General features: G+C 48.7%; 2 protein-coding genes across 2 annotated transcripts in view; one reads left to right on the plus strand and one right to left on the minus strand.

Annotated features, from left to right (window-relative positions):
- The window catches only part of FAM168B (family with sequence similarity 168, member B), a 34,465-nt gene extending 18,139 nt beyond the window's left edge, over window positions 1-16,326 (plus strand). The window contains exons 4-7 of the mRNA XM_011941699.1: window positions 12,671-12,813; window positions 12,918-13,095; window positions 15,336-15,460; window positions 15,898-16,326. Coding sequence (XP_011797089.1) covers window positions 12,671-12,813; window positions 12,918-13,095; window positions 15,336-15,448 — 434 coding nt within the window. The 3' untranslated portion in view covers window positions 15,449-15,460; window positions 15,898-16,326. The remainder of the gene's footprint in view (window positions 1-12,670; window positions 12,814-12,917; window positions 13,096-15,335; window positions 15,461-15,897) is intronic.
- A 4,821-nt stretch (window positions 16,327-21,147) lies between these two features.
- The window catches only part of ARHGEF4 (Rho guanine nucleotide exchange factor (GEF) 4), a 132,731-nt gene continuing 128,421 nt past the window's right edge, over window positions 21,148-25,457 (minus strand). Inside the window, exons 10-13 of the mRNA XM_011941700.1 lie at window positions 24,818-24,949; window positions 23,859-24,102; window positions 22,933-23,010; window positions 21,148-22,360 (exon numbers count right to left, since the gene is read on the minus strand). Coding sequence (XP_011797090.1) covers window positions 22,209-22,360; window positions 22,933-23,010; window positions 23,859-24,102; window positions 24,818-24,949 — 606 coding nt within the window. The 3' untranslated portion in view covers window positions 21,148-22,208. The remainder of the gene's footprint in view (window positions 22,361-22,932; window positions 23,011-23,858; window positions 24,103-24,817; window positions 24,950-25,457) is intronic.

The raw sequence follows: 25,457 nt of genomic DNA on the forward strand, positions 1-25,457 counted from the left end.
GATTGAAGTTTGTATCCTCGGCATAAGTATGAATGTGGCATGTGATGATCATGCTGTAGACCACCATAACATAAGTTACTCTTTTAGGATTTTCAGAGGTAGACCACTTTTACTCATATCTTCATGGAGGCACAAATCAGTGTGAAAATGTACTTAAAACTTTCAACTTTTATATTTTACGATAAGAACCTTGAGTTTATTTCAGGCTGACAAAGCTGTTCTTGCCAAAAATGTGCAGCACTGCCTCGCAGAGGCAGGATGGTGTTTGGAGGCCGAGTGCTGCTGACAACTTCCTGCCTTGGGCGCCTCTGGGGGCCACCCTGTGGAACCTGTGCCACCCATCTCATTATTATTTTGAGAGGAGGTCTTGCTCTGTTGCCCAGGCTGCAGTGCAGTGGTGCAATCACACCTCACTGCGCCCTCAACTTTCCAGGCTCAAGCAATGCTCCTCCTTCAGCCTCCCGAGTAGCTGGGATTACAGGTGCACACCACCACACCCGGCTAATTTTTCTATTTTTTGTAGAGATGGATCTCACTGTGTTGCCTAGACTGGTCCCAGACTCCTGGGCTTAAGTGATCCTCCTGCCTCAGCCTCCCAAAGTGCTGGGATATTATAGCCATGAGCTACCATGCCCAGCTTGTCACCCATCTTCTTGAACATCTCTCCTTTCTCATAGGGAGTTAAGGCCTGTGTTGTCCCTTTTCCAAGACTGCTCTCAAATTGTTCTGTAATCCAGAAGCAGGGACAGGCAGGTTGCAACTGCAGCTGCCCAAATGGTCTGCCTTGTTGAGAGGGGCATCCGCTGACGGGTGCCAGGCAGTTGTTGGGTGCCAGACTGCTGGCGCACCAGTGCCAGATCTTCTGGTCTTGCAGGAGAAGCTGTGAAATTGGTGAATGAAAAATACAAGGCAGCCAGGCACGGTGGTTCATGCCTGTAATCCTAGCACTTTGGGATGCCAAGGTGGGCAGATCACTTGAGGCCAGGAAATCAAGACCAGCCTGGCCAATATGGTGAGACCCCGTCTCTACTAAAAATACAAAAATTAGCCGAGTGTAGTGGCACACACTTGTAGTCCCAGCTGTTCGGAAGGCTGAGGCAGGAGAATCAGTTGAACCTGGGAGGCAGAGGTTGCAGTGAGCCAAGATTGCGCCACTGCACTCCAGCCTGGGTGACAGAGCGAGACTCTGTCTCAGAAAAAAAAAAAGAAAAAAGAAAGTCTTTCTGATGTCCCACAAGTGCTGTTGGCCATCTGACCTGAGTCTGGATCACAGCTGTGTGCTCATCTTTTTCTGGGATCCTCTCTGTTTTCATGTCTTAAGTGTTTGTTTTTAAGAAAGGGGGTCTTGTGATTTCACCCAGGGTGAAGTCCAGTGGTACAGTTACAGCGTTTTTCTGCTGAGTTCAGGGGATCTTCCCAACACAGCCTCCCAAACTGTTGGGATTACAGGCATAAACCACCACACGCAGCCTCATGTTTTGAATTTTTTAATTCCCCTTTCAGTGAGCCTATCCCTGTTTCTGGTGAGCAAACCAAAATTATCAGTATAAAAAATTTAAAAGAGAAGTTTTTCTCCCTTCCTGCTGCTTTCTCTCTGTCTCTCTCTCTCTTTCTCTGTGTGTGTGTGTGTGTGTGTGTGAGATAGGATCTCACTTTATTGCCTAGGCTGCAGTGCAGTGGCATGAACTTGGCTCACGGCCAAATGATCCTCCTGCCCCAGCTTCCCAAGTACCTGGAACCTTAGGCACAAGTCACCCCACCTAGATAATTTTTAAAAAATTTTTGTAGAGATGGGGTCTCGGGGTCTCACTGTGTTGCCCAGGCTGGTTTCAAATTCCTGAGCTCAAGCAGTCTTCTCACCTTGACCTCCCAAAGTGTTGGGATTACAGGAGTGAGCCACTGTACCCGGCCCCTGCTGCTTTGTTGATCTGCCTCTTGGTTCTCTTGCCATCCAGTTTGTACCCAATGCTGACTTGTGGTTTCAACGCTGTATATGTGGAGTTTGGCTTCCAGAGCACTTTTGTAATCCAAATGCCACATATTTCTTAGCCCTCTTCCAATTGTAACATAAGACGAATCTGAGAACCTTGTGATGAGATGTCTTCTGCAGAAGAATTCTATTTTTTGGAATCTGGAAATGGAGAAGGTGTCATTCATTTTGTCTTCCTGAACAAGGCTGTGTATGCACACATCAAGAGGTGATATGGTTTGGCTGTGTCCCCACCCAAATCTCATCTTGAACTGTAGCTCCCATAATCCCCACGTGTCATTGGAGGGACCTGGTGGGAGGTAATTGAATCATGGGGGTGGATTTTTCCTGTGCTGTTCCCATGATACTGAGTAAGTCTCACGAGAGCTGATGGTTTTATAAAGGGCAGTTCCCCTGCACACGCTCCCTTGCCTGCCGCTGTGTAAGGTGTGCCTTTGCTCTTCCTTTGCCTTACACCATGATTGTGAGGCCTCCCAGCCATGTGAAACTGTGAGTCCATTAAACCTCTTTCCTTTATAAATTACCCAGTGTCGGGTATTTCTTTATTAGTAGTGTGAGAATGAATTAATACAACTGGGCTGTCCATTTTTGGAATCAGAGCTTTGGTTTGTGGAGTTAGCTGGATGTGGCTTATACTCCTGGCTATGTCACTCCCTGGGTAAGTTGTTTAACTTCACCTTTGGCGTTGGAATAATGGATAAATAACTCCTTGATTTGTTACGGGAGGATTTCAGCGCCAAGCCTACGATCAGGCACAGATGTCAGCTGGGCCAGCACACTGAGGCCTCTGTTCTGCTCCCACTTAGAGTCACAGGGACCTATAACTAGTATTTGTAATGAGGATCTGAAATTGTTAAAACAGTCTGTTTTTTGTAATAAGCTCTACATACAAGGTGGTTTAGATATTTATTACATTAGCACTTATTTTTAAACGATACAAATGTTGGCTGGGTGCCGTGGCTCATGCCTGTAATCCCAGCACTTTGGGAGGCTGAGGCGGGCGGTTTACAAGGTCAAGAGATCGAGACCATCCTGGCTAACACGGTGAAACCCCGTCTCTACTAAAAATAAAAGAATTATCCAGGCGTGGTCACGGGCACCTGTAGTCCCAGCTACTTGGGAGGCTGAGGCAGGAGAATCACTTGAACCCGGGAGGCAGAGCGATTCTCCTGCCTCAGCCTCCTGAGAAACTGGAATTACAGGCGCTGTCCACCACGCTGGCTAATTTTTGTATTTTTAGTAGAGACGGGGTTTCTCCATGTGTGTCAGGCTGGTCTTGAACTCCTGACCTCAGGTGATCCACCCACCTAAGCCTCCCAAAGTGCTGGGATTACAGACATGAGCCCCCACGCCCGGCGTTTCTTTTCTTTTTGAACTCAGAATTATAGCCATAAAATGAAACCCTTGGTTTGTTTAAAAATTAAACTTCACGCATGGCAGCCAAGCAGGAGAGAATAGCCTTTGGAATATTAATAGGCTGTGAGATCTTGTGGAGCCCGTTTCTTTCTGTCTTAAAGGTTTACATTCACTTAGGTAAAAGATTACAGCGCTCCAAAGGCTTTTTAAAATGAACAGTAGCAGTTCCCTGCTCCCTTGTGGGAGCCCCCACATTTCACTCCCCATGGGAAAACTCTAGCTCTTTAACTCTTTAAAGCTGCTTTTGTTCGTGATTTCCGTGCTTCCACATGACTTGTCTCTGCTGTTCCCTGCTTCTTTTCGTAAAGTGGCACTGCTTTACTGACTTCTCACTTTGCTGCCCCTACCTTCCTTCACAGGTCTGTTATTGTGGTCACATCAGCATTGTTGACAGCTCTGTCCTCTATGTGGCGATCCTGTTGTCCTGTGCTCTGTTGCAATTCCATCTGCATCTACTGTGATTTCCCTGGAATTAATACTGTACTTACCTGGTGTGTTTGATTAGGTTTCTGTGACCACAGCATTAATTAAACCTCCAGCTACGATGTGTTGAGATCTCTTCTTAGCAATTTCCGATACCTGTGTGTTGTGTTTTCCTGGTGAGCTCTGAAGCTCTCTCTTACCTGGACTGGTTGTCCTCTGGGCCAGACCCTGGGGGGTCACTCTTCCCCATCACCCCAGGGATTGCTTTTGCCTTTCCCTTCTGCCTGAGTTCTTTTCTTTTTTCCTAGTTTACTCTGGCTTTGGCAGGGGATTTTCTTCAGTAAGCACCTGGAAGAGTATGGAAAAGTCACAATTTTGAGCTTTTCCATGTCTGCAAACATTTTACTCTGCACGCACACTTGGTTGATGGTTTGTCTGGATATAGAATTCTAGAGTAGCAGTTATTTCCCCCCAGAATTTTCAGGCCTTTGCTGAATAGCTTTCCAGCTTCCACCACTGCTGCTGAGAAATGGGATACCTTGTTGGTGCCTGATTAAGTGTAACATTGTTTTTTCTTTGCTACTCTGTAGGATTTTTGCCTCTAGTGTTCAGAAATTTCATGATGCTGTGTTTTGGTGCAGATCTTTTCTCCTCACATGTACTTTAGGCTTCTGAATTTTTAAAATTTTCTAAATAAATGTCTTTTTTACTCAAAAATTATTATAAAAATCTGTGTGGTACACAGTACTTTTGGGAAAAAAAATGACCTATTTAAATAATAAGTTTCTGGTTCCCGAACAGTTGGCATTCTAAAGTCAGTGACCCTGTGCATGTCCTTCCTGAGGGCCCAGGCAGGGTCGCTCGCAGGTTTGGTAAAAGTGGAAGGAGGGAGCTTCTGCTCTTCGCGCCACGTGGCTTGCGTCGGCACAGACGGGCTTCTTGGGGAGGGAGAATCTGGAAAGCTGTTGTTTTGGAGAGACCTAGCACTGAATGAATTTGATATTTCAGGGGGCAGTGTATAGTTTTGGGTACGATGAGGTAATTGTGTATATTTGTTTATTTGAAGTTTGTGAAGTTCCTGTTGAATTACTATGGAGGGATATGGTGGACTTAGTGCTGAATGAAAAAAAAACTTAAGGAAGCTGACAAGCACACACTAAGTCTTTATTTTTAATTAAAATTTTGTTTTTACTTAGTTTTAAAAATTTTTTTAAATTACTGGTTTTTAGAGACAGGGTCTTGCTCAGTCGCCCAGGCTGGAGTGTGGTTGTACAATCATAGCTCACCAGAATTACTGGACTCAATGAACGATCCTCCTGCCTTGGCCTCCTAGGTCGCTGAGACTGCAGGTACACCCCACCATGCCTGGCTAATTTTTATTTTGTAGAGACGAGGTCTTGCTATGCTGTCCAGGCCAGTCTCAGAACTCTTGGAATCAGGTTATCCTCCCATCTTGGCCTCCTAAAGTGTTGAGATTACAGGTGTGCACCATAGCTCTTGGCCCCACACTAAGTCTTAAATTGATAGGGAGACCTGTTTGCCTTACTTGAAATGCACTTTTCTTAAATGCTGGCTAGAAAATCGTGTAACATTAATGCCTAAACCAAGACCAAAGTTTTCTGGTGAGCGTTAGAACATAGCCGCACAGTCATAAGAAAAAACAGTAAGATAATATATATTAAAAACCATTGGTCTGATTAGAAGTAGTTGACTTTTTTCAACATTTTATTGTAAAAAATTTCAGATATCACAGAAAAGCTGCAGAAATTTCAGTGATCATCTGTATATGGATGCTAAGATTCTACGATTAAACTTTTTAAAGTCAACTTTTACAAGTAACATTTTACTTGTATCACACACACGTTACTCCATCCATCCTTCAGTCCATCTTATTTTTTGATGGTTTTCATTTCAGAGTAAGTTGTGGGCCTCAGTATACCTCACCTCAGTAACTTGAGCATGCACATCATTAATATTTGTTTAGTTCCTTTTTGGTTTTGGTTTTAAGTAAAATGTGCATGTGTGAAATGCACAGGTTTAGCATCCCATGCATTGCATGCTGAGTTGCATATGCATGCTTCCTTCTTGGAGCAGTCGCTCCTTTTGCTTCAGCAAAACCTGCATGTAAGGTAGGTGTTGTAAGACACCTTGGGTAGGCCGGATACGGTGGATCACTTGAGATCAGGACTTTGAGACCAGCCTGGCCAACATGGGTGAATCCCGTCTCTACTAAAAACACAAAAATTAGCTGAGCATGGTGGTGCACGCTTGTAATCCCAGCTACTCGGGAGGCTGAGGTAGGAGAATCACTTGCACCTGGGAGGCAGAGATTGCAGTGAGCTGAGATCGCACTGCTGCACTCCCACCTGGGTAATAGAGCGAGACTCTGTCTCGAAACAAAACCAAAAAAGACACTGTGGGTGATTGAATTGGGAAACCTAGGGCTAGCTGGAGGGATTTCTGCAGCGGGAGGCTTTCAGTAGAAGAAAAGGAAGACGTCATAGGTGGGCCTCTCGACTGTGTGTCCTAAGGAAATGAAGCCTGAGAAAGGACTTCACCTTTTTTCAGTGGATGTGGTGGGCCAGATGAGCGCTTCTGACTCAGAGACTCCCTCTTTGGAGGGAGGTGTTCTCAGATTTTCCTTACTTTGATTTTATACTCTCTATTAGAGGTTCGTTCAGGTTGGCAGCTTGCATCTTATCTTCTCTTCACTCTGAGCTCTTTCTGCAGTTTGAACAGTGACAAAAAGGTCAAGGACTTTCTTATTAGCAATGTTGATGGATGTAGGTCGTGAGTTTATTGCTTGTTTTAACAACTTCTAACAGCTGTTCCTTTTTCTTCTCATTCTTTCTTTAGTGAATCAGTTATCAAATAGAACTGTAACTTCTTGTTGCACGTTGGCTGTATAGATTGAACATGTCCAGTGGCATGGTTTGACTGTTTTTTTTCCAGCCTATGCCTTACTGCCAGGCCATCTTCCAGATAAGCATCTTTCAGAATGCTATAGAACCCTTCCTGCTGATGGCCTTTTTAAAGGCTGGGCAAAATTTTGTATTCTTCTTCTTCTTTTTTTTTTTTTTTGAGACAGGATCTCTCTCTGTTGCCCAGGCTGGAGTGCATTGGCGCAATCTCTGCTCACTACAACCTCCACCTCCCGGGTCCAGGTGATTCTCCCACCTCAGCTTCCCGAGTGGCTGGGACTACAGTCATGTGCCACCAAGCCTGGCTAACATTTGTATTTTTAGTAGAGATGGGGTTTCACCATGTTGGCCAGGCTGGTTTCAAACTCCTGACCTCAGGTGATCCACCCGCCTCAGCCTCCCATAGTGCTGAGATTACAGGCTGACTATAATTCATCCTCTAGGGGTGCATTTGGGTATGGTGATCCGTGGACCCTTCAGCTAGCTTCCTTACTGGTTCTTTTACCTCATATATGACTGTTATTTCCATGGAGATTTCTGGCTAGTGTACACTCTCTCAGTTGTGTGTCAGCATCTGAAAGTACTGTATACTCTTCACCTTGTGTATTTGTACCTTTTTTTAATTTTGGAGACAAGGTTTTGCCAGCTTGGCCAGGCTTGTCTCAACTCCTAGGCTCATGTGATACGCCTGCCTCGGCCTCCCAAAGTGCTGGGATGGCAGGCGTGAGCCACCACGCCCAGCCTTCCACCTTAATTATTATTAAAAAAATTAGCCAGGTGCAGTGGCTCACACCTGTCATCCAGCACTTTGGGAGGCTGAGGTGGGTGGATCACGAGGTCAGGAGATCAAGACCATCCTGGCTAACACGGTGAAACCCCTTCTCTACCAAAAAAAAAAAAATTAGGCAGGCATGGCTGTAGTTCCAGCTAGTCCGGAGGCTGAGGCAGGAGAATGGCATGAACCCGGGAGGCGGAGCTTGCAGTGAGCAGAGATTGTGCCACTGCACTCCAGCCTGGGCGACAGAGTGAGACTCGGTCTCAAAAAAAAAAAAAAAAAAAAAATTATGTATACCGAAAAGTCGAGTGGACAGTACAGTGAATGTCCACGGTACCCCCTTATGTAAGGATGAGTGTTGTGTGGTTTTTCTTTACTTCTTGTGGAACCGATTCAGAATGCTTTGTGTCTTGTCCAGTAGACTTCAGTGGAGCCCTCCCTAACGTGAGTGAGGAGTGCTTCTGCATGCCCGCACTTAGAAACAGCAGTTCTCTAATTTTAAAAGTAGTTCACATTTACATTTGCCCAGTTACCCCCTAAGTTTTAAAAAACGTTTGAGCAGGACGTGGTGGCTCACACCTGTAATCCCAGCACTTTTGGGAGGCCGAGGCGGGTGGATCACGAGGTCAGGAGGTAGAGACCACGGTGAAACCCCATCTCTCCTAAAAATACAAAAAAGAAAATGAGCCAGGCATGGTGGCGGGCGCCTGTAGTCCCAGCTACTCGGGAGGCTGGGGCAGGAGAATGGTGTGAACCCGGGAGGCAGAGCTTGTGGTGAGCCAAGGTCGCGCCACTGCACTCCAGTCTGGGCAACAAGAGCGAGACTCCATCCAAAAAAAAAAATTCCCGCTCACATATCACCTGGCTTTAACACAAGTACATGGGAATGTAATTCCCACCTACACATCACCTGGCTTCAGCAGTTATCAGCTTTTGGCTGATCTTTTTCATCTGGGCCCCTGCCACTTTCCTCTATATTATTTTGAATCAAATTTCAGATATTATGTTCGTCAGCTTTTTAAATATTATCTTTAAAGGATAAATAAGAACCGTGTCATTGTCACACCTAAAAAATATTTTTTTATTACTTCCAAGATTGCAAACAGTGTTCGTATTTCCAGTTATCTGTCATGAATGTTTTTAATTGTATGAAGAAAGGGAACCTGTGGGTTTGTTCGTTTAAACGGTCGGAAGTTTGGAATGAGATTCCCAACTTGGAAGTCTAGCATCAGTTCTCAGGATGTGACACACAGGGTAGCTCTGTGTTTTGACACTTTTATAAAAAATTATCATCTTGGTCAGATAAGAGTTTGTTGACTTCTAGGAGGGTCTCTTTTCAGGCTAGTGGAAATATGAGGCAGAAACTGGGATTTAGCTGGACAGTGGGGATCCCATTCGGCAATGTCCTCCTTTGGATACAGCTGAAGGTTCCTGCTGGTGTCTGGCTGCTGCATGGCAGTGGGAAATGAAGGAGGTGGTGTGGCTGGGGGGAAGGGAGCCATCCAGGATGACCCTTGACCTCCTTCATCCCCACAGTTCTTTCATTTGAGACAGACTTGCCCCCCCGCTCCTCTCTGAGCTGACTCCTCATTGCTTGCCAAGACTGCATAAAATGTTGCTATATTGGTGGTTTGTTTTCCTGTGATTTTTTTCCCCGAGGCCAAGCACCTTATGGAGAGGGCTGGATCTGTCCTATCGTCTCCGCTGTGACAGGGCATGGCCCCATGTTGATGGTGAATAGCCTCTCTGTGATGGTGTAATGCCTCAGTCACCATGACTAGTCACGTGTGTGCGCGCCTCACACCATGCTTCTTTTTTCCACTCCTTCCCTGAGTTAGCTAGTGACTTAGGGGGAATTGGACTGTCGCAGGTCTCTTCCTGGGAGTATCAGTACATGGCTAGACAAACACTACCTTTTCCTTTATAATTCTTTGATGGTGTTCACGCTACCTTTTTCTTTTTAATTAAAGAAAATGTTATACAACCTCATTGTGGTGTAATTGACATACAACTAAGCATACAGATTTAAAGCTTCAGTTTGATGAGTTTTAACATGTATACACCTGTGAAGCTTTCCTTTTCACTTTCCTTTTTTAGCCTTCTTAAAGACGAGGAGAGGAGCAGCCAGAGAAGGGAACTCTGTAACTGCTCGTCTTGAAACTTGCTTTTCCAAATCCTAATGGGAAATCTGTGTATTCTGCTTTCCTTTGGCTAAGCACCAGTATTAAAAGTTGTTGTATTCAAATTTTGGCAGTGTTTCTATTTACGGTTAACATAGCAATGAGTGAATTTCAAAATATAGGGAGCCCTGGAGGAATCTTTTCTTTCTTCAGATGGAGACTAGCTGAGGTTGGGAGTTGCCTGGTTTGGGTCGAAGGGTCAGGACTCTGGATGCAGACAGATCTGGGTGTGAGCACCCACTTTGCTGTGCAGGACAGGACCACCTATTGTTTGGCCTGCCGCAGATCTCGGCCGCAGCACCTCCCACTGTGAGACCTGGAAGGGCCTGCAGGGGAGTCTGAGAAGGCTGATGCTGAGGCCTTCGTGTTACTTAATTGATACAGTGTGCAGTATTTAGGTGGAAAAACCCAGACTTCACCACTGTGCAATATATCCATGTCACAGAATTTCTCTGGCACCCGAACCAAAAGGCCCCAGACTGGTGAATTTCCTAGGGGGCCAGTCATTCTCTTTCCCTTTCAGATTAAAATATACAGACCAAGTACCTATATATACAGGCTCACACCTGAAATCCCAGTACTTTGGGAGGCTGAGGCAGGAGGATCATTTGAGGCCAGGAGTTCGAGAGTATCCTGGCCAACATGGCAAAATCCCATCTCTACTATAAATTACAAAAATTAGCTGGGTGTGGTGGCACATGCCTGCAGTCCCAGCTACTCGGGTGGCTGGGGCATGAGAATTGCTTGAACCCAGGAGGCAGAGGCTGCAGTGAGCTGAGATTGCACCACTACACTTCAGCCTAGGGAATAGAGCAAGACTCCATCTCAAAAAAAAAAAAAAACAAAAAAACCACATGTACATATTGCTAAACACAGCCCAATTATGTAAAATGTTTTAAACATTAATTTTTATTATTATTATTTTTTTGAGACAGGGTCTTACTTTGTCGCCCAGGCAGAATGCAGTGGCATAATTACAGCTCACTGCAGCCTTGACCTCTGGCTCAGGTGATCCAAAATTCTTTATACTCAGCTCATTTCTTAAAACTTGAGTATAATTTTTGCACAAAACACCCACATATTACGTGCTCGACTGGGTGGGTTTTGACAGTTGTACATGCCCATGGAACCACCACTCCAAATAAAACGTGGAACACTTTGATCATCCGAGAAGGCTTTCTTCGCCCTCTCCCCTCTCTGATTTCCGTCACTGTAGGTAAGTTTCTTTGTTGTTAGGGAATAAATGGAATCGTTGCTATATGTGCCGTTCTGTTTCTGGCTTCTTTGGAAAGCTCAGCATGGTGTGAGATTCATCCATGTTTTTTCCTTTTGATTGCTGAGTCATGTTTATAGAGATATATCATGATTTATCTTTTCTCCAGTTGATGAAGATTTGGATTATTTCCCATTTTTGGCTATTAGAAATAAGATCGAACACTTTTACAAGTCTTTCGTGGACCTGTGTTTTCATTTTTCTAGGGGAAATATTTGGGAGTGGATTGCTGGATGTTGGGGGACGTGTGCCTGGCTTGCGAAGTTGTGCTGTCTGACACGGACAGCGTGTGAGTGCTCCACCCCTCCTGCTCTCATCCATGGGAATTTGAGATGCCATAAGCACTTGTATGGACGTTTGGTTTACATAGTACAAGTTAGTCCTTTTCAGTGTCCAGTTTGGTGTGTTTGGACAATCGTACACAGCTGTGTGGCCGCCACCACATGTGGGTAAATGCACTCTTTTGGAAAGGTTCTCGCTTGCCCCTCTGGCTCCTGCACCATTGCTGGGGTTTTGATGACTGTGGGTTAGGTTGGTCTTTCCTAGAGCTTCTGTCAGTACATGCATCCAGCATGTGTCCCTGTATCTGGCTTCTTTGACATGGTGTGCCTTTGCGATTCATCCATGTGCACAAGCAGTTTGTCCCTTTGCTTGCTCAGTAGGATTTGTATGGATGCACCACAGTGTATTTACCCATCTGTCTCCTGGTGGCGTTTGGGCCATTGCCAGCTTTTGATCATTGTGAATATAGCTGCTGTGAACATAGCTGTCCAGAGACCCTCTCCCTCCCCAGAGACCAAACCCCTCTTCTCTGTTGGGATCAGGAAGGGACACCTAACTGCTATTCAACAAACTGAATCACTTTACTAGATCGGGCCTCTTTATCTGCTTCTGGAGGTGGGTTGGTGGCCAGCAGTTTGCAGGGCTTTGGGGAAGGGCTGTCTTGGTGCCAGCTGCTCCTCACTGTTGGCTAAGACTGCCTTCCTCTTGAGTCTGCTCAGTCATCCTCCACTTCAGCTTGCCAGGCTTTAGCATGCTGTCTTCTCTTCTGTTCTTGGTGAGTTTTATGTCTTTTTTCTCTTAATCTGCTTTATTGTCATTTTCATGTCATTTTATGTGGGGACAAAAGCAAGTATGTGTGTTCAGCCTTTTCTCTTGACCCAGAGGGCTTTTTACCATAGAGTGCTTAGCCTGTCCTGGTGTTGGGCAAGCACCTCCTGTTTTTGCCGTAACAAACACCACTATGATGAGCAGGCTTACAGTGAGGTCTCTGTGTGTGTAGATCCATGTGTATTGCTTTCAGACAGACTTCTAGAAGTGGAATTGTGGGATTAAAAGGCATATATACTTTGGATGCCAAATTTAGCATCAGGAAGGCCATACCAATTTAAATTCCAGCAGGACAAGACAGTTTTATTTCCTGTCCTGTGTGAGCATTCCATCTGTAGAACGTTCTCCTTTGGTATTTTTTCCTCCTCCCCAACACCCTGCTGCCACACACACGTGCATGCACACACGCACACAAAGTAAGAAATGAAGTCAAAACTTAGTGGAGGAGAGTGGGGGCGGCAGTGGCAGCAGGCCTGGCGAGTTGCGTGGGGCTGACACGCAGCTTGGCTCCTCCCTGCATGTGTCTCTCCCTGTGCCTGGACCGGCTTGGGTGAACTCAGGCCATTGCCTTGTTTGTTCCAGGTTACACTCCTGGCACACCTTACAAAGTGTCCTGTTCCCCCACCAGCGGGGCTGTGCCACCGTACTCCTCCTCCCCGAACCCCTACCAGACTGCTGTGTACCCCGTGCGAAGTGCCTACCCGCAGCAGAGCCCGTACGCACAGGTATGCTTTGGGTATACACTGTTGTGTGGGAAGGGTTGATACCAACTGAGCACTCATCCTTTGGCCCTGGGACCCTGTGTCAGTTGTCTGTCTTCTCCCCACAGCAAGGCACGTACTACACACAGCCGCTGTATGCAGCACCTCCTCATGTCATCCACCACACCACGGTGGTGCAGCCCAACGGCATGCCGGCAACGGTGTACCCTGCTCCCATCCCCCCTCCTAGAGGCAACGGGGTCACCATGGGCATGGTGGCTGGGACCACCATGGCCATGTCAGCAGGTAAGTCCTTGTTCCTGCGGTGTCTGCCTTGTGGTGTCCCGTAGAGGTGGGGCAGGGGAGAGCTCACAAATCCTCTGACCCTTGGCTCTAGGTTTTCATAGCTATAGTTGTGTGGAAGGACAGAAGATTCTTTGGGGAAGAAACAGCAGGTTATCTTTTATTTTGCCCCCCTGATTGACCTCTTGTGGAGGCCTCTCTGAATCTGATGGGCTCACTTTGCTGGTGAACTAAGCCATTTGGCAGTGCAGGATGTGCCCCCGTCTCCTCCCACTCCCATGACCGTGTAAGACCTGAGCAGAAGGAGGACACTGTGTCCCGGGGTGGCTGGCCCTCTTCCTTTCCCTTGAGGGGAGCTTGTCTTTGAAGGTCAGTTGTCTTCATGGGGATGTTTTCATGCGTCTAGGAGAGCTGGTCTTCGTTGATAGAAGGAACAGCCGCCTATAGAAATCCTTCGGCATTCATCTATTGTACTTTACTTCCCAAGGCCTCCTCTAAGAAAAATAAACCATGGAGATACGAGGCTCCTGTCTAGGATGGGCACATCTCTGTGGAAGCTCTGGGGGCTTGATCTGATGTCTAGGGATTGGGTGACCGCCCAATCCATATGACCACCTGTATGGATTCACGTCCTGGTCTGTGGGTCAATATGGCCACCTTTAGGTCATGCCTACACAAAAGCGTACTGTTTTCTCCCTGTTTTTCTGGATTTGACTTCAGTGTAAGGAGATGATGCCAGAGAGTAGCATTCTGGGATATTATGTGTGCTTCAACCTGGACTCTGATTTGGTTTTCCCCATACTTATCTGTCAAGTAACAGGAAACTGGGCATAGACAGAAACTGCTGGTTTGAGGCACAGGGAGGGAGGGCAGCAGGCACCGGGTTGGGTGTGGGCCAGGTGAGTGAAGGCCGCTGTGTTGGGGGTGCTGCTGGTCCATAAACGAACTCAGGTAGTTGCTGAGTTTCTGCAGTTGTAGGAAAAATAGATTTTTCTTAAAGCACTCAGAAGTTCATGTAGTTTAGAATCATCATTTCTTGTTTTATTTGTTTATTTATTTTTAATATTTCTTTAAGACAGGGTTTCACCCTGTTGGCCAGGATGGAGTGCAATGGTGTGATCTCAGCTCACTGCAACCTCCGCCTCCTGGGTTCAAATGATTCCCCCTCCTCACCCTTCCCAGTAGCTGGGACTACAGGCGCCCAGCACCACGCCTGGCTAATTTTTTTTGTACTTTTTGGTAGAGATGGGATTTCACCGTGTTGGCCAGGCTGGTCTCGAACTCCTGACCTCAGGTGATCCACCCGCCTCGGCTTCCCTGAGTGCTATGCTTACAGGCATGAGTCACTGTTCCCAGCCTCTTGTTTTTTGTTTATTTGTTTTTACCATCTTAACTTTTTTTGTTGTTGAGACAGGGTCTTGCCCTGTTGCCCAGGCTTGAGTGCAGTGCACTGTAGTCTGGAACTCTCGGGCTCAAGCCATCCTCCTAACTTAGCCTCCTGAGTAGCTGGGACTGTAAGTGTGCTACCACACCTGGCTAATTTTACAACATTTTTTGTAGAGCTGGGAGCTCACTGTGTTGCGTAGGTGCATCTCAAACTCCTGAGCTTAAGCTATTCTCCTGCCCCAGCCTCCCAGAGTACTGGGATTACAGATGTGAGCCCTGTGCCAAGCCCATCTTAACCGTTTTTAAGTACGGTGCAGTAGTGTTAAGTATATTCACATTGTTGTGAAACAGAGCTCCAGAACTTCTTTATCCTGCAAATCTGAAACTCCTGTACTTATTAAACGCTAACTCCCCATTCTACTTTCTGTCTCTGAATTTGACTAGGTATTTCATCTAAGTGGAATCATAAAATATTTGTCTTATAGTGACTGGCTTCTTTCTTTTAGAATTATGTTCTTAAGGTTCACCTATATTGTAGTATGTGTCAGAATCTCCTTCCTTGTTAAGGCTGAATTATACTCATTTGTTTATCATCTGACATATAAAAATTATTGCGTGTGCTTTATGAAGGGGACACAAAAAGACTTTTACGAACATATTGTCTGTGGAAGCTTGCTGTGTGGAGACAGTTTTTGGGTGGGAGATTATCTAATGAGAGTCTGACAGCATCTGGGTCAAGACTATCCCTCTTCCTGTATACCCTCCTCCTTGCAAAGAGTCCAGGCTTGTGTGCGTGTTAGGCACTGTGGAGCTGTGCAGGAGGTCGGCCTCATGTCATGTGCTGCTCTTTCTTCCAGGTACCCTGCTGACTGCTCACTCCCCAACTCCTGTCGCCCCCCACCCAGTCACTGTGCCCACATACCGGGCCCCAGGAACACCCACTTACAGCTATGTGCCCCCTCAGTGGTGATCACCTGCAAATGTAAGTGACCAGTGAAGGCTGGGCCAGCCTTTGATGAAAGGGCATTTCCATGGGACAGTGGCAAACTTACCACATATTTAAGCACTAACAAGGAAAGTGTGCCTGACCCTGGATCCAGAGGCAATGCAGTGTTTAAATTTTTTGTTTTTATTGAGACATTACAGAGTAGAAGAAAGAAGGAACCATTGATTACCTGCTGTTGACACTGTCCGTCTTGAGCCTTCCCTGGAATGTGCTGTAACCCCCCACCTGCCTGCTGCAGGAAATAGGGCTCTAGTTGTAATTGGGGATCTCTAGGAAGGAAGCGAGAACCAGGTCCAGCAGTTTTGCCCATTGCTGCCCTTTCCGACCGTGGTGGACCTCGTCCTACTTGAGATTTTGGAGTAGCAGTGCCGGAAGAGCTCTGTGTGACTGAGTGTCTGTCTTCCTTTCTGCAGGTTTGAGGATGGAGCTGTGCAGTCACATTATTGGGGATTCCACAGCTGGTGCTGCAGGCCTTGCGCCTCCAACCAGGACTTTCTTCTTAATGCTCTCGACACTTAGCTAAACATGACTATATCCCGGCCCAGCAGGCCCCAGCGCCGTTAGTCTCCAGCTGACTCTGTGGGTTGGTCTTAAAGCAAATTCTGTTTTGTGGACTGCCTGGCAATTTTTTAGCTAACTGTAATGATAAAAGGGAGTATTAATCTATTCTGAATCATATCTAGTTGAATGCATGTTTAAAAAAACAAACACAAAAAGCTTGCTCAATCTACCTGCAGTGACTGATGCAAAACCATCATATGCAAAATCCAAAGGAATGGAAACGTATTTTACAACTTGTATCACTAATGCACTGTTGTAATGTTCGCAAAGTCTTCAAGTTATAAGTGTTAAAGTGAATTTCTTCATAGAGCATCTGAAATATCTTAGATGATTCTTCAACCTTTTGGGGTTGATGTGGATTGCCAGTTAGGGATATGGACATTTTAGTTTTCAGCAACCTGTTTCTTTGGCACTGACTGAGGGAGTTGCGAGGTTTGCAAGAGAGTGGGGAAGCCACAGCTGCTTGGGCGCAGCCGGTTCATGGGCATCCCTTTGAGTGTAGGCTTGGTGGAGTCAGTGGGACAGGGACGTGCTTATAGCTCACCATGAAAGATCATAGTAGCGTGGCCAGTACAATTTGGGGCAAGGTGGGTGGTTTCTGTGTCGGCAAAGCAGTTTCTCTGCTATCTAAATTTTCATTACAGTTCTCTTACAGAGAGACGATGTTTTTATGTATCTTTATTGGAAAAGTCCTATGTAAAACTAAATTATTTTCCTGGGATGGAAGAAATGTGAAAGAGAAACAGCCATGCTTGCAGGAGGTATTGTCCTCTCCTTTATTTAGCTTAGAAAATCATTCCATTTTTTTCCCCCTGGAGAAATGTTTGAATCAGTTGAAAACAGGTAGGCATTGCTGTTTTTCCCCTACAAAGAAGGACAAAGGTTTCAGCTGTATGTTATGAAGAAAGTGGTATATTTAAGAATGACTTAAAAGGGAACAAAACTTTATTTAAAATTCCTCCAATTTCTTGTAGAAAGGCAGGGCCGTGGATATGTCTGGAAATGTAGAAACCTGTAGCTGCTACTGGGATCACCCACCTGATGGTGGTGACTGGTCTGCTGAGGCAGGCTGGAGGGGACGCTTAGAGATGGGGTGAGGGGGAGGCCAGTGTCTGTTGTCTGCAAGCTTCTCCTGCCATCTCTTTTGTAGCTGAGGGCCCTTGGCATGAAGCAAGCACGAACAGCAGAGAGGGCCAGGCAGTGCTGGAGTGCGTTTGCTTGCAGGGTTTATTGTGGGAGAGGAATTGGAGTTTAGAATCTGAACCTTGTACATAAGAAATCAAGAGGCTTCCCCCCCACCCCGCCCCCAAAATATGCCCACCCTGTATCCATGAGAGTGCGTGTCTGTTCTCAGTGAGGGTCAGAGTCGGGGTGGGGGATGTAAGGTCTGGGTCCCTTTCAGTGGCTTCTGGGGCAGGAGCGTGCATCGTCTTCCCAGTGAGGTGGTGTTTTGAGTGCTGTGGGCTCTGGTGGGGAGGGGGCTCTGCTCCTCCTCTTTCGCTGGTAGCTGGGTCAGGGCACTGGCGCCCAGTAAGGATGCCCACTAGCATTCTGCCCCAGTTGGTTGGTGGGGGGTCACCTGACCACTGAGCCTTTGGTAACCTTATTTTTTATAGTAAGTACTCATACTTTTCTTTTTCACATCTTATTTTATAAGAAATTTAGGAATATTTTTGCGTAGATCATTGTAAACAGCAGATTCTTGATTCCTGATGTCTATGAACATGGAATGTTTACTGAGAAGTACTTTCAAATGCTTCACGAGCGCTTACTCCGTCTTAGTGTCTGTGTGGGGGGCAGACGCTCGCCGCTGGTGTGTGTGTGTGTGTGGGGGGCAGATGCTCACCGCAGGCACGCGGTTTGGGCCCCTTCAAGTCTCTGTTGCTAATTCCATCTGTTTAGTGGATGGTTGGCGGAATTAGTAGGTTCTAAGGGTTCCAGGGGTTCAGCTGACCAAATAGCAGAGAAGTCTTTTTTCCCAATTGAGTGCTAATAGATTAGGATAAAATACTCACAATTTTAGTGTATGCTTTTAAAAAGCTCCACACGACAAAAATGGAAACATACACTCACAGCTCCTGTGAGGGCTGGAGTCTCGGGGTTCGGGAGGAGGGTAGAAGTTAACAGGCATCTCTTCAGGCTTGCTTGGGACTTGGCACACAGAGGATGAGTGTTTTTACAAGCGCCGAATTAAATGGTGTTTTAAAGAGTGGGCGGCACCCCCCCCCCCACACGCCATTTACATCAGCTTCATAAACACTTTTCTTCCCCCCTATAACTTAACCTTTTTTCCCTTTTGTGAAGTTCAGAGGCTTTATGAAATAAGTTTGCACTGCACATCTGTGCAGAAATCTTTTTGACTTTGAAACTATCAGGACATCAGCTGTCAAATACAAAAGGTAAGAATCTGGACTTAGGGAATAGTCACAAAACTGTCATAGGTTGTAATTTTATCAACATTTGCTTCTAGTAAAATTAAAGTTAATTAAGAAATAGAACTTGGGTCAAAATTCTGTTACAAAGCTGCATAATTTGTCCCCAAGCATATGGTGGAGCATTCTGAGAAATTTGCTTTTTGTGTGTTTGACATTCCTAATTTGGGAGTCCTTCAGCTGAGTTACTGTTCTTTTAGAAGTTGAGACAGGCAAGCAAAGGACTTAATTCATGTAAACATGGACATCATGATGGCTGTTTAAGAAATATTTGTTCTGCACCTTCTTCCCGAGGCGTGGAAGTGTGTTCCATCATCTGTTAGCTGCTGCAGTTTCTCTGCTCATGGAAGTCTTGTTTGGATCTGTGCTGGGGGCTGAGCATTTAGTGTGAGCCAGTGACCCATGAACTTGCCGCTCTGTGAGAGCCAGAGTCAGTGCCAGTCATGGGAATGGGCATGAAGGCACTTCCAGAACCGTTGATGTCTCTCGTGAGCCATCTGTTAAGAACATTCTTCTTGGTGTGGTTTGTAGGCCTAGCTGTCGCTATTCCGGGAAACTGTCTGGAGTGCTATGCAAATGTGTTCACAGGAGATAGAGGTGGTCCTGAGCCTTGGGCTGGGCACCTGCTCAGTGAGTGTCCTGCCCTTCCCCAGCTGGGCTCCTTCTGGTGGCGTCATCTGACTGTGATGAATGAGGTCTAGGAAATAATTTGCATGTGTCTTGGGGACACAACAGTAACCAGAGGAAATACATTATTACAGCAACTTGCAGTGTACTAATGCCTGTCAGTGTTGGCCCCTGTAAGGTATGTAAGGCATCTGTGAGGACCAGTGAGTGCTGGTGAAAGGCCAGCAGGTACCAGTTATGTAAGTATTGGTGTCTGCTTTAAAAAAGGAGACCCAGCCTTCACCTGTCCTTTTTAAACATTTGAGAACAGTATTACTCGGAGCAGCTGGGCCCCCTTCACCTTAGCCGACAGCTGACTGTTGGATGTGTCCATTGTCACCAGTTTGGCTGTTGCCCGGACAGGACAGGACCTGCAGTGGGCACGGCAGCAGGGGGCGGGGGTGTGGCTTGAGGTGGGCGGCAGCATCTGGTCCTCGTCTCTGGTGCTTTCTGAGAGGGTCTCTAAAGCAGAGTGTGGTTGGCCTGGGGGAAGGCAGAGCACGTATTTTTCCCCCCTAGTACCTGTGCATTTGTGAGTCTCCTCTGGGCTTTCTGAAGGGCAGCAGACTCTTGAGTATACTGCAGAGGACATGCTCTGTCAGTAGGTCCTGAGGGCTCCAGGGGCTCAACTGACCAAGTAACATAGAATTGGGGGTGTGTGGCCGTTTTGGGTAGGAAACTGCATGTTTTGAAAAGTTTGTGTCTTTCTCCTACTCCCCATTATTTGAAGAATACAGAGCCTGTAGGGATGGCCTTATTTTGGTCCACAGGACTAATGTGAAGTCACTTGGGAAGGGGAGACAGAGGAGGAGCGGCGTCTGTGTAGGGACCCCGGGCCTGCAGAAGGGTGGTGTGCTCCCAGGACTGGCATGACAGGTGTCTCCTCCTCACCACAGGCTGTGCCCATGAGTCCCTGTGCAGACCAGTGGGCAAGGCAGCTGGGGCCAGATCTCGGGCCAGCTGTTTGTGCTCCTGGCAGGGTTGCTGTGCTGGCCACACGGAGAGGACCCTCAAGAGCCTCATGGATTGTAACTAAAGAAGAAACGGTTCCTTTTTGTTTTTTTTAAATGATTTTTAAATACCATTTTTTACACCGTTCTCTCGGTACTTTTTTTTAAGCTGAGTCAGCATTGTCTTCCAGTGTTAAAGGCATCCCTCACTTCTGCATTGAACTTACGTATCCATGCCAAGGAATGGAATTTCCATCCTGAGCCAGTTCAATTAGGTGTCAATTGATACTATTTTAATTTTTTATGCAATCTGATGAGTAGATGAGCTCAGATTTAAAAATCTCAAAAGCACGTTTATTGTAACAAGAATTGTTATGTATTAATACTGCAGTTTTCAATAAAGATTGACTTGTGTTGCATATTGTGGTTTTCATGATTTCTCCATGTGGGTTTTGTCTAGAGGTAGCATGACCTGACTGGGAGGTGCTGGGGCTTCTCTACAAGTTGGGAGATTGCCAGGGGTTTTGAGAAGAAGGCCACCATGGCGTCCAGCCCCAGTGACCTTGGCAGTGCTGAAGAGTGTGGTGGAGGCAGCAGGTTGCAGGGGACCATTTTCCCAAGTGGGACAGGGAGGGAAGCAGCGGCATGCTCCCCTTCTGGCTTCTGTGGTCACGGTCCTCCTGGGAAGACATGTTCTTCATTTCACCAGGGATGCTGAGGCCCAGAAAGATGACTGACTACTCAGCCAGCAACTCATGTGGGCCAGCTCCAGTCAAACACAGGGAAGCAGTGGTTTCTGGGTCTTGAGTGCGAGGGAGGGCAGAGCTACCACCAGCATGGCCTGGCCCTGCTCTCCTTCCCCATTGCTGCCAGCCCTGCCTCAGCCTGTCTCCACTAAAGCCCTGAGGGTGTGATCTGCGACAGGTGAGCCCCCACCCCACCTTTAGAGGCTGCTGGGCTCATTCCTCCTTTTTAGGGAAAGGCCTAGGATAGTGATGGTTAACAGCCACAGGAAAATGCACACACCCCCACAGAAAACGGGCTGGCAGCCAGGTTACTTTTCATAAATTTATTTACGAAATTAAATGTGGTTTCTGGCTTGGAGAAGGAGTAGTGCAAGAGTGACTGTCCATGCTGCTGAATCCTGTGGGCTCCGCACCCGCTCACCAGGTACTGGCTCTGCTCCTGCTCCTGGCGCCCCTTGGCAGGACGGGGCCCCCTCTCCACACACCCGCTGCCTGGGCTGTGGGTCAGTCCTGCGTGCTGAGCCACAGAATTCAGTCTCTTATGGCTTCTCACGCTCACGAGTGTAAGGCAATCATCTGTGTCATTAACAAGAATCAATTCTTTTTCTCCATTGTTAGGAAAACAAGATGACAGAATCCAAACAAAACCAGGAATGAGGTGGTTCTGGAGCCTCTGCACAGCAGCAGGCAGACTGGCCACACTCCCAACTGGGAGTCTGCAGCCGACTGCACCGTCTTGTCCTTTCCACTACACACACACGAGTGAAGAGGGTGTCCGGCAGCCAGCGGTGTCTAGAGGGGCTGGGAGGCGAAGGGCGGGCTCCGGGCCTGACACAAGGGTGTGGAATTCCTGGTTCCTGCCCTCCCAAGTGGCAAGCTGCCTGGCGCCACTGGCTGGGCTGGGGAATTGGAAGGAGAACTAGAGGGCAGGGGGGCACATGGCCTGGCATTGCAGGCCACAGAAGGTCAGAGAGTCCTGCCCAGAGGAAACGAGAAGAGGGAGGATTAGGTTTCCAGAGAAGAGGGTCCCAGGCAGGCAGCGCCTTCTCCCCAGCTGGGCCTGGGCTGAGCTGCGGTTTCCCCACTCCAGCAGTGAGGCCCAGCACAGGTCCAGAGGGCGGATGGGGCCCAAGCTGCAGGGGGTGCGGCGCCTGCGGGGTCTGCCCCCTTGCTGGTCTCTTCACGGCACCAGCAACAGGGAAAAAGACAACAGGAGTACAGACCTGGCACGTCCTGGTGGTACAAGCAACTCCCCAGCCCAGCCCTGCTCACTTCCAGGCAGAGACAGGCCAGGTGGAGTGGGCCTTGGGGAAGAAAAACGGGGCCACTGGCAGGAAGGCCCAGCAGGTGCCGTCAGGCAGGGACCACTTCACTTGCGGAAGGGTGCCAGCCGGCTGATGCTGTGCCAGAAGGTAGATGGCTTCCGCCTGGGCTCTGCCAGCACCAGGACCTGCTGCTGGGGCCGGCTGCTGGGCAGGGCTGGGTGCTTCTGGCGCGTCAGGTAGCAGGGCTGGCCGACGGCTGAACAGGGAGAGACAGCAGAGGGTCATGGGTCCCCAGGGCAGAGTGCCACCCCAGCTGTTGGGGGTAGCATGGGATCTGTCCCAGGGCTCTGCTTCCGAGCAGTTTTGCCACACGGGACTTGCTCCTGGAGAGCTGACCACATCCAAGAGCCCAGGCTGCCAGGGGCCTCTGGCCTGGGCCTGGCCTCCTGCAGCAGCCTGAAGGGGGGTGGCCTGTGCAAAGGCATGTAATGTTTCAGGGGCATGGCTCTCTGTAGAAATGGGGAGATCAGCTCCATCCCTACCCTGACCTCGGATGCCTGTCAGGAAGGAGCCCTGGGGAAACAAGCATCGTCCCCGATGGCCCTGATCTGGGGGAGCCAAGGTGTTGAGATGAGAGTAAGAATGTCAACCATATACTGAGCCAAGCTTCCCCATTGGCCCCTTATATTACCAACCTTTGGGAACAAACAGCTTCAAACGGCAGGGGATCCCCCTCAGGCCTGGTGGCTTGGCTTTGCGGGTCAGAGAAGGGAATGTGAGCAGGGTAAGGGCTGGGCAGCTGGGGAGGTGGGGCTGCTGTTCGCCTACCTTTGGGCTTCCCTGTGACCTGCTGCTTGCTGGCGTTCAGCATGGCCTGCTTCCTCTGCAGTTCAGTGATGGAGAAGCCTGAGGAAGGGGCACAGGTGAGGGCGCTGTCCCGGTCCTCCTCGCACTGCACTTCCCGGCCCCAGGTGCAGTTCTCTGCACATCTGCACCTTCCTGGTGCCCGGGGTCTCATCATGTCCTGGGCACTGAGTACTGGCCACAGCAGGGACTGTTCCCCGTTCTGCACAGTCAGCCTGCCTTGGCCAACCGGGGCAGAGGGCATGCTCTGGTGCCCTGTCCTGGGGCTCCTGGCAGAAAATGAAGATCCCCCAAGTCCTTCCTCTGCCTGCCCATCTTTCACCTTCACTCCGTGTCTCGTGGCTTTTCCACTGCAGTGGAGGCTCCTTCCCAGACCAAGAGCTGACCTGATCACTGTGGCGGGTAATGTGGGGGCCAGTGGACAGGAGGGAAGTTATAGTGGGGAGATGTCTACACGCATGGGGCAGGGGAGGCTTCTGAGGCCAGTACCCACAGCCCACTCCGAGGCTCTCCCAGGCTTTTGCTGGCTGGAAAGGGGTCCCCCAGGTCCCAGCAACCCAGAGCACTGAGCATATGACCCCGTTCTATGGAGTGTGTGCACATGTGAGCGTGTGTAGTGAACAGCTCCCCAAAAGTCAGTAGACCCATGCCTTGGGGCCGAACTCTGAGGAACTGTATCATGGGATATGGTCAAGTAACCCTGCCATTTGAGGTGATGAAGGCAAAGCCTTATGCTGACTGGGACCTAGAAGTGCCTGGAGCCCCGCTACAGCTTGCAGCCTGAGAGGGCTGAGCGGCGCTGTCCTGACTGCCAGACTGCCAGGCAGCCAGGCAGGCCGGAGTGCCTGGTGGGCCCTGGGGGCAGGGCAAGGCCCAGCAGGATCTCGTACCTGTCTCCTGGTCCAGCTGCACCTGCTCCCTCTCCCTGGCAAAGGCCTTGAGCCAGCGCTGCTTCTGCTCGGGCTTCCTGGTGCACAGCAGGTGGCTGTCCCCTGTGGTGCCACAGTGCAGCCGGAAGGCGTTCTTGATGCTCACATGGAGGTCTCTGTCCTTCCCGTCCTCCAGGTCCACCACCTCCAGGCCGTCCATGTCCAGCCGGCCCTTGTAGTACAACACGTCGCGGCGCAGCAGGTCCTGCCAGATGCCGGCCTCAGCCCTGGCTGCTGAACCGCTCCCCTGACCATTTCATGGCCGCTCCCACCTCCTCTCCCCAGCCACAGGAGGGGCTGCTGGCGATGCCTCCACCTCCCCAGCAGATAGTGAGATCCTGAGGGCAGAGCAGGCCTGCTGCAGCCCACAGCCATGCTGAGCCATGAGTGGAGAGGCCTTGCTCCTTGAATGCGCAGGTCCTGACTAGCCCGGGGTTGGCCCTGTCTTTGAAGTGGGGAGACTAAGACAGCGGCTCACACCACACGCAGGAAAGCGCACCCACGGACAAGGAGGGCTTCATGGACACGAGGCCACTGGGCCACGTTTTGAAAGAGGAGCAGAAGCCAGCAGCGTAGAGGAAGCTGGGAGGTGGCTCGAGCAGGGGACTCCGGGGTTGGAGAGAGAGGATGTGGAGGTTTGCAGGGAGAGAAGAGGTCGCTTGAGGAGCAAGCAGCGGCCAGGTCAGGAAAGACCATGCTTTCAACAGCACTCAGCCTGGTCAGACTGTGAAAGCTGCCTGCTGCTCCTGGGCCACCAGGCTCACCTGCAGAGAACCACCCCATCCCAGCCCCAAGGGTCTGGCCAGGCTCCCCGTGTATGGTCTGGCTGGCACCTGTCTTCTGGGCAGCTGCTCCCAGCCCTCAGCTCCCCTCCCTCCACTTGCTCAACCTGGGGCAGCAGGGCAGAGCAGCTCTGGTACCTTCTTACAGTAGATGAGCTGGTGATCAAAGAGAAAGAACATTCTCTGCTGGCTCTTGGCTTGAGGCTGTGTAACTCGAGTCAGCTCCCCCGAGTAGATGAGTTCTGAGCTCCTGACCAAGAGATCTTCTCCCTGGGAAGATCCCAAGGAGAACCATGAGCCTAGCATACCCAACCGTGGGCTCCACTTCCTGCCCCCATCATGGGTGGGGCACCTTCCCCTGGTCTTGCCTGCAGCACCCACCTGGCCAGGCCAACGGTGGGAGGGGAAGAGGTTGGCACGTCTGGCCTGTGAGTTGGCTGTCTTGACAAAATAGGAGCTGCCTGTCACCAGTGGCCTCTGGTGGCTCTTGGGCACTGGAAGTGTGGCTAATCCACGTTAGATGTGGTGTCAGTGTAAGATACACATTGATTTTGAAGACTTCGTATGAAATAATGTAAAATCTTTCACTAATGATATTTTAGTTGATTACAAGTTGAAATGCTATTTTGGAGATAAATGAAACCTTATTACAATTAAATTCACTTGTTTCTTTTTTTCCCCTTTTAAAGATGGCTACTATGTAATATACGATTCCACATGTGGCTCACATGCTGGTTTGATTGGACAGTGCTGCCCTAGAGAAGAATGAGGCGTCTGC

Source organism: Colobus angolensis, unplaced genomic scaffold (assembly GCF_000951035.1).
Source record: "Colobus angolensis palliatus isolate OR3802 unplaced genomic scaffold, Cang.pa_1.0 Scaffold20, whole genome shotgun sequence".
Lineage (NCBI taxonomy): Eukaryota > Metazoa > Chordata > Mammalia > Primates > Cercopithecidae > Colobus > Colobus angolensis.